Source organism: Grammomys surdaster, unplaced genomic scaffold (genome assembly GCF_004785775.1).
Source record: "Grammomys surdaster isolate TR1022 unplaced genomic scaffold, NIH_TR_1.0 125756, whole genome shotgun sequence".
In the NCBI taxonomy this organism is placed as follows: Eukaryota; Metazoa; Chordata; class Mammalia; order Rodentia; family Muridae; genus Grammomys; species Grammomys surdaster.
Window position 1 is genome coordinate 1,782,156 of NW_021620588.1, and position 8,899 is coordinate 1,791,054.

Consider the following 8,899-nt stretch of genomic DNA (forward strand, 5'->3'; position numbering starts at 1 on the left):
AGTATCTCCAGGCTTCAGCCCCATCTGTCTCCTAAGAGCCATGCACTTCTTCCAAGGGCTGGCCTCAGACAGTTTAAGAGCAAGTATCCCTTAGTAGCCAACATTGCTCAGATTGGACATGGCACCTGCAAGTGTAAGTTTTAAGACAGGTCCCTTGCATCCTCCGTAGGTTCTAGGTCAGATCAGCCTGGATATGGTGGCAGCCCCATTAAAAGCCCCATGAACAAAGACATGAACTCTGATGAGTTGGATGACCACTGTCCGGCAGTTTGCAGAGCTTCCTCCTGTCCATCCTCTCACCACGTCTTCACAGCAAGTGTGGGCTTTCAACAGATGGACGGAGTGCAGTTCAGAGTGGCTAGTGTTTGCCCAATTTCTAGTCAGTGCTGCCTTCAGCCCTAGCCCTGCCCTGGATTGGTAGACAAGGAGCTCACTCAGGCGTGCTATTCCTCTGACGCCTGAGGTATTCTCTTTTTGGTGAGCCTGCAGATACAACTATGTGCCATTTAAATTTTTTCCCACTTTTTAAGCAAGGCATGAACCTTTTAGATCATAACGCTAGGAGGAAAGTGACCTTTCTGTCATTCTGTCATTCTAGGATGCATGATGTAGGTTTTGTAGGTAGTAATTTCTCTTTCAGCAAGGATTTTTATTTTAACTTTTAAAACTGGCATACAGTTAAATAATTCTGTAGGGTGAAGTATGAATTCTCTCAATATCTGTATGTGTTAAAATGTTAAGACTTTTTTTTTCATTGATTTTATGCACGGGTGTTTTGTCTGCATGGATGTCTATATACCACATGTTCACAGTGGCCACAGAGGCAGGTGAGGGTGACAGACAGATTCCTGGGACTGGAGATACACTGTAAGCCACTGTGTGGGTGCTGGGAATTGAACCTGGGTCCTTTGGGAAAGGAGCCAGTTTTCTTAACCACTAAGCCATCCTTCTACCTTTGTCTTAACAAAGGACATTTAACAAAACAAAACAACAACAACACAATGGCTAGGGCAGAGACTCTGGAGCCAGGCTGCCTGGGTTCTGACTTGGATTGCCTTGTTGTTTAGCTGTGTGACCCTGGGCAAGGTACTTGACTAGTCTGATCTTCGGTTTCCTTATTCGTGAATTGAGTGTAATAGTTACCCCTACCTTATCAATAAATTAAAAGCTTTGTATAAGTACTCAGCACTAGGTATCATTGCCATGGGGATTATTATTACTGTTTGAGTGCTCACCATGTGCCAGGTGCTGTACCCATGTCTTTGCAAGAGCCTGATCATTTTATACAGCCATCAACCCTCTGAGGTAGGTATTATAATTGCTGTGATTTTCCAGTGAGAATTCTCAGGCTCAGAGAGGTCAATGCTCAGAGGTCCCATAGCAATGAGGTAGCAGAGTCAGTTTTTTGACTGAATGTCTGTCTGCCTGCCATAACCTGATCTGCCTTTATGAAGGTGACTTCCTATGCAGGACAGGAAAAGGGAATGCTCGTGCTGATTCCCTGAGTTCGTTACAAGACACACTCGGGATCTGATCTCTCTCTGGGCAATAGGGCTTCCAGAAAGCATCCTCTGGAAGATCTTGAACTGGCTAGCAGTTCTGAAGTCACTGTGTTGACCAGAACACTCTCTGTCCCTAGGACATCGAGAAGACCATGAGCACGGCTCTACATGAGTTGCGGGAACTTGAGAGACAGAACACTGTCAAGCAGGCACCAGATGTGGTGCTGGACACCCTGGAGCCCCTGAAGAATCCACCAGGTCCCATCAGCTCAGAGCCCGCCAGTCCCCTGCACACCATTGTCATCCGAGACCCTGATGCTGCTATGCGCAGAAGCAGCAGTTCATCTACTGAAATGATGACTACCTTCAAGCCAGCCCTGTCGGCTCGCCTGGCTGGTGCCCAGCTGCGTCCACCCCCAATGCGTCCAGTCAGACCTGTGGTCCAGCATCGATCCAGCAGCAGCAGCAGCTCAGGTGTGGGCAGCCCGGCAGTGACACCTACGGAGAAGATGTTCCCTAATAGCTCCTCGGACAAGTCTGGCACCATGTGACCTGCAGGACCGGGTGATACTGCTGTGGCCCACTGCAGCATACCAAGGCCTAGGGTAGCCTCAGTGGCTTCCACTTGCTTCACAGGGATCTCCTGGCCTTGGAGGGCAGATCCTAGAAGGTCAACCTGGGAGGGTGTATGTCTGTGGAGAGCAGAGGCCCAGGCGTTAGCTGCAACTCCTACTCAGCCATGTGAATGCCACAGACCTCTTGTGGGCAAACGGATATCCCAAGGAATGCTGGAGCAAGATTAGTCCCAAGGACAGTGTTTCCTAAGATCGAGGCAGATGCTTACCAGCTTCTCATATTGTCACTGGAAAATTATTCTCTCGATATTCTCTACATACGTATATATGTGTGTGTATATAAGTACATGCATATATGCGCATATGTGTACGTATATGTCTGTAGGTGTGTGTATATATATATTTATGCATCTATATACATATACTAGAGAGCTGGACATACACACATGCTAACTGTATATAGACGCTTTTTTTTCTTTTTATGAAACTTAGATTTACCTCAGACCCACGCCACCAAACATCTCCCACTCTTACTTGGTGGGATTTGCAGGGACTTCTCTGGGAGAACTTAGAGGCCCCACAGTAACTGCGAACGAAGCAATATACCACTAACCTGCAGAGACACAAAACCAGAAACAGTCTCCAGCTGTCTCCAGAAGTCGTGGCCTTCCAGAACAGTCTGCCCCTCAAGGAAGGGTGGGGCAGGCAGTACCCCCAAGCAGGCTGCTCCTAAAGGTGGGGAACCCTTCTTAGAAAACCCTTTCACCCATCCCCCAGAGACCCTGCCCTGTCGCCCGGAGGCCAAAGGTCAACTGTACCCTCAAAAGGCACAGGGAAAGTTGGTGTGAAGATCCTTGAGTTTGTATGCTAAATCAGGATGGTGAGATGCTGTGTGCCATCCTAGCAAAGCATCACCTGCAGTTGGGGGGAAAAGAACAGGAGAAAACAAAACCCAAAACAGTAGTATGGAGTAGTTCAAACCCTAGAAGTGCTGTAGGGATAAATCTGTGGTGACTACACAAGTTTTACTTCTCTCATCTCAAAATATTTAATGGTTTTCTTCCTCTTCATTCTACTGATGACGCTTTGTCAGATTTGGAACTAAATGGGCAAGGAGGCGTTCGGTCACACCACTTCTGTTTGAGAGCAGTCCGCACCATGCTCTGCTCCCCGCTGGAGCCTCCAGTGCCCAGTCAGCCCTTGGCCTCCATCCTAGGAGGACTGTGTTAGGAAACACCATAGGCTGAGATTCTGTGAAAAGGGCAGTGCTCCCCATCCTCCCTTCCCTTCCTCTTCTTCCATTCCTTCTAATGCAGTTAACGTAGACAAACGTGGTGATAGAAACAAGGTACGTGATTCTGCAGCGTCACAACAGCCCCCTGCATGGCTCTCGTTGGATTCCGTTTTACCTGCTTTTCTGTTGTCTCCATTTTCCAGATACTTCAGGAATTGTTGGATAGTGCGCCACAGGCGAATCTAACCCTAATGGGGCCATTTGTACTCTCCCTCTGCATGCCAAACCAAGGATCTTTTCCTCCTCCTCCTCCTCCTCCTCCTCCTCCTCCTCCTCCTCCTCCTCCTCTTCCTCCTCTTTCTCCTCCTCCTTCTTTTCCTCCTCCTTCTCCTCCTCCTCTTCCTCCTTCTCCTTCTCTCCCCCACTCTCTCTTACACACACACACACACACACACACACACACACACCCTGGCTGGTTCTCTGCCTACCTCCAAATTTTACAGTCCAAAATCCAGAATCTGAGTCACAGCCCCCACAGGAGCCAAGTGAGTCGAGGCTACACCACTCCTGTCACCCACAGATGCTTTGAAGTGCCCTCCTTGGCATTTCTTCCCTTTGGGTTTGCTTCCCCCATCTCTGGGTCCTCCATTTAAAGGTAACTTGCCCCCTTCCCCAGGGAGCGACCTAGTGAGTCACTGGTCCTTAGGTATGGGGAGGATCACCCATTCTGCCTTGCCTGTAAGATCAGCACTGAGTACACTGTGGGATCAAGAATGGGCTCAAAATGAGAATGTCAGTAAGATGCCCGAGCCATCCAGCCTTCCTTCCCTCTCAACTCCTGCTATGATGGGCCCTCTGTTTTTGAGCACATAAAGATATCTCCATTTTATAGCTGAAGAGAGTAAGGCCTAGGGGTGGGCTAGGACCTGCACAAGATATGCCAGATGGACTAGTGGGCTGCATCAGGCTAAGGAAGCCTTTCTTTGCAGGAATCTGCTATCTCTGCTATGCATCCAGGAGATAAGACTTCTCTTTTGTATCCCAGGGCTATTCCCAGATTTTTAAGTCCACTCACCTCCCAGGCAAAAATGCAATATTCCCTGCCTGGATACCAGATAGAAGCAAAATTGAGTTTACAAATCTATTACCTGACACACCTATGGCCAGTTATGCTGTGAAGATTTGTCTCTGGGTTGACTTATTTCTTTTTCCTTACTGCCTCTCCCCAAATGTCCCAAGAGCAGAGCCTCAGCTGTTTTCCTTAAGCATCTATCTTTTCAACCCCATTGGCAAGTGGCTGATGAATTCACATTTAGGGAAGCGCACACACAGATGGCAGATGAGTCCCCAACTCTTCCATCCCCCTATCTGAGCTTTGATGCAGAACAAATGGAAAAACACTGTCCACCCCCATCCCCGACACACTTCTTCATCTGGTCGCCTTGCATGTCTCAGCCACCCCCAGGTCCCAACTCCACCCCACCGGTGTCTGTCTAGTGTGAGCATCTCGCATCTGACTCCTGCCTGTTTTTAGTCCACTATATATTGCTGTGTTTGTTAAATGCTGGAAAGTAACTGTTAAAATGTGAAACTGTAATTTTTTAAAAGAAGGCTACAATTACATTATAGCCATTGCCACTCACCAAATCTTTGCACCTAGTAGATAGATTGATGTAAAAACAAATACCAGAAACCTAATTGTACAGTGATTGGGGTGGGGGGGTGTAGTAACAATAGTTAGTAGTCCTCAATATAGCCAAGCGTACAAGGGGAAGTGGTGTCTACCAATGTCCATCACCATTATTGAAAGCTGTACTGATCAGTTAGTTTATAACGGGCATTTAAAAAATTTTATTTTGGCTTCATGGAATGATTTCTTAACCTCCAACTTACCCCAAGGTCAAGCCTTTTGTCTTTATGTATAACCAGTGTTCAGTCTGTTTTAGGAATGAACCAGCAAGATGTTCATTTAATTAAAACTGACCAAAGACAATTAATTCCTGGTCTAGTTTCCTGGGCATCATGTGGCCCAGCTGCCACTAAAGACCTTTCTCCGATCAATTTGAGAACAAGCCGAGCTTCCTACCCCACTCGCCCTCTCTGCCCTCCTCTTTTCCTCATCGAGCTGCTCTGAGCTGTGGGATCCTGTGAACAACTGTCGTCTTTCCTTCTCTTCAGTGCTAACTTCTCACCTTGAAGCGCCTTTTGAACCCCCGGACAGAGCACACAACTGGAGGGAATTGTGGGTGTGGGAATTAAGACTAGGGAGTATTTTCTCTGAAGTTACTAAACCAGGGGTCAGGAGGGAAACGGATTCCTAAGGAACGGAAAGGTTTATACCCATTGAAGAAATCAAATCGGAGTAGGAAGAGACACAGGGAAATGGAGCCATTCATTGGCTACTGGCTGGAACCAGCAGTTCAGAGATCTGCCTTATAAACACTTAAAACTGGTTTGTGGTACACAAAGGGGAGCTGGTGGGAGAGAAGCCTGTACAGAGGGCTCCCTTCGTTGGCATCTCCTGGAGTGCCTTGTTGGGTGCATTCCTTTCTTATTCAGGAGGCATGAATGCAGAGGACATATCGTGACTTGGTACTTGGCCATCGTTAAGTGGCCAGTGCACATACATTTGGAACAAGTGCTGGAAAACCCCAAGGACTAACTCAACAGTCCTCCCTCTCAGCCTTTCTGTTTCTAACTTCTCATCTTCCAGATGGTTCCACACTAGAGCAAACGCCTCATTCTTCTGAAAAAAACAAAACAAAACAAAACAAAAAAAAACAGAAAGGGGAGGAGTGGGGTGTCATTTCTAGCTGCAGTAGTGGGTCCTGTTGGACTGGGAGGGAAAGGCGTGACAGGGAGGAAAAGGCAGGAAGGGGTGAACCAAGGTATTGCTTAGCTGATTTTCTGCTGTGCAGAGCTAATGCTGACAGTTTGTGTCCACTTCCCTGGTTCTCTGGGATCTCTTCTCCACTGAAATGAATTCGAAGTGGAGAATTCCACATACTCCAAGCTACCCATGGGAACTGCCAGAAGGGACTTCACTGTCAGTCCGAGACCTCCTGGCCTCTCTTAAGGTTGATCTGCCAGCATACTATTGTCCTATCCTTTGGGACTGGCCAAATGGCTATTGCTGTCTTTTGCTGACAACTCCTTTCTGTGCAAACTGTCCCAGGCAAATCACAAAGCTGTTCCTTGATGAGGAACTGCCAGAGTGCACTTTCCTTCCCTAGATGGAAGTGGGTCGAGGCTAGCTCTGCTGCCCAGGCCCTCGTTCCAGGCAGTGTGACTGTTTACATGGTTTGGCAATAGGTTTGCTTCTGATTGCTTCAGAGTGGCTGTTCTATTTTGTTTGCTTTGCTTTCTTTCTTCCCCCAAATTATGACAGGAAAAACAAACTGAAACCACCCTAGGAAATTGCTGGTTGCCTGTCCCCATGTGATGCTAACTGTTGCCCTCTTCTGGGTATCATTTCTCTACCTTATGACCAAATGCCCGTCCTATAGAGTGTCTGATTGGATCCTCTGTTGCGTATTCTGATGGTGCCTGCTGGTTTGATGTGGAGCTATCCTGTGAAATAAAACAGCTTAACTTTTTCTCAAACATATTCTGTGGTTGTTTGCAAGGGTAACGACACACCAAGGGGAGTGGCCTTTTTATCCTTCAGTCCACGCTGTCTGTATACTTCTTCCATCAGCCTCCTTGAAAACATACTCTAGTGTTGCAGGATATCTGATCCCATTGTGAACACTGAGAGTGTGTTATTTACTGAAGAACTCTGTTTCTAGTTGTGGTGTGGCTCAGCCCTTACCACCCACCTTTAATCTGTCTGGCTGGAATACACACAGACATGACCTTAAACACACCTTTAATCCCAAACAATGAAAGTTAGTTTGTAGAAGGACGAACCAGTGTTTGAAAGTGATGTCTAATTGAGTGACAGACAAAGTGATGAATTAGAGAAAGTTTTGACAGACTTGGATATGCCCAACTCTCAAGAGAAGAGAGAGGAAAGGGAAGCTACTTAAGGAAGCAGTGCTTTACACAACAAAGGTTAGCTGTAGAAGTGGAGGAGTGAGGATTTGAACCACCTGTTTGCTAAGCCCTGCACTTTTCATGTGCCTCATGTCTCCTCTTACTGTATATTCATGGCCCCAAGACTGGGTCAGGTGCCCTTGTGTAGAAAGTGTCTTTTAGCCACCTGGGCAAGTCAAGGAAGATTTCAGGGCCTGAAGCTCCCTCTGGTGGATCTTCATGTAATGGTCTCTGTGCATGGGTCTTTTCCACAACCCCAGTAACTACCACACCCATCCAAATCCCACCACTGTGTGGTGGCTTCTGCTATGCCAGGCTCTTCTGCTATGGAATCTTCTAGAAGGCTACATTTTAATACACATTCCACAATCCATTTACCTGTCATAGCATCCTGGAATCCCAAATTAGAAGCCTGTCATCCAACAAGTATCTTTTTATGTGCTTGGCCCCAAGTTGGCTGCTGGGAACATAGATGGATGAGACCCAGTTTCTACCCTCCAGTTCTGAAGCTGCTCACAGCCTGATTACCCTAATCAGTTCCAACTCAACAAATAACAGAAGTGAACCTCTAACTCTGAGGCACAAAATTTGCACCAAGGGCAAACTTTAGCTGTCTGACTGCTTGACTTGCACGGACACATGATCCATGGCTGAACTGTTTACTCGTACTCAAATCTGTGTAAGAAATTGGTTTATGAATGGTAAAACTCTCCAACTCAAGCAGTCCTAAGCAAGAGAATGCATTGGCCCCTACATTAGATACCCCAGACTTGGGCTGTCTTCAAGTTAGGATTGAGGCAAAGTTTCTTTGGGCCATTTCTCACCACAACCTGTCTTGTGTAATGGCTACTCAATGATGCTAAAAGTTTCCACTACCTGCACCCCCTCAGCCTCAGGAGAACAAGCATCTTGGGACTGATTCTCCATCCTTAGAATTGAGTCAGAGGCCAACCCCTAGAGTAGCTCAAGGTTTGGGCAGACAACTATAAGTAGGAATAGATAACCCCCTGTTTACAAGGGTGCCGTCATCCCTCTCCAGACTGTATCAGCAAAGAATAGCGTTCCGTACTAGATTAGGAGAGGTGATGTACCCTGGAGGTCCACGAATAATAAAAAACAGCAATAGTTTTCAGTTCCACTCAATGCTAGGGTAGTACTCACACAGCACTCACTGATACGTTACACCAGGCTCAGTCAAATATACTAAACTGACCCACTTACCAATGATGACATCCATCAAGTGTGTGCTGTATGCTGAGTACTTCACATGCCCTGGATCTCTACGAGTACCCGCCATGGTAGAGTCTGTCTCTCTACTTTACGGTCGAGGGAACTGGCACTCTCCACTAGGATTCCTCAGTATCATTTCTGCTGCCCTGCTTGCTGAAGGACACAGTTCCCAGGATTCTGTGATCAACACATGCCTGATTGTTGGGAGCTCTGGTTACTCTGACAACCACTTAAGGGGTTAAGTCTGTCCCAGCTTCTTCTAGGGGGAATAGATCATTGATTGATTTCTATTAAATGCCGATATTGAGAATAATTCTAATTAA

At 46.9% G+C, this 8,899-nt stretch overlaps 1 protein-coding gene across 1 annotated transcript in view; it reads left to right on the forward strand.

The window, feature by feature from the left end:
- Positions 1–6,914, forward strand: part of Srgap3 (SLIT-ROBO Rho GTPase activating protein 3) — a 222,590-nt gene extending 215,676 nt beyond the window's left edge. Inside the window, exon 22 of the mRNA XM_028788654.1 lies at positions 1,640–6,914. Within this exon, the coding sequence (XP_028644487.1) occupies positions 1,640–2,053 (414 nt within the window). The 3' untranslated portion in view covers positions 2,054–6,914. The remainder of the gene's footprint in view (positions 1–1,639) is intronic.
- The last annotated feature ends 1,985 nt before the right edge of the window (positions 6,915–8,899 follow it).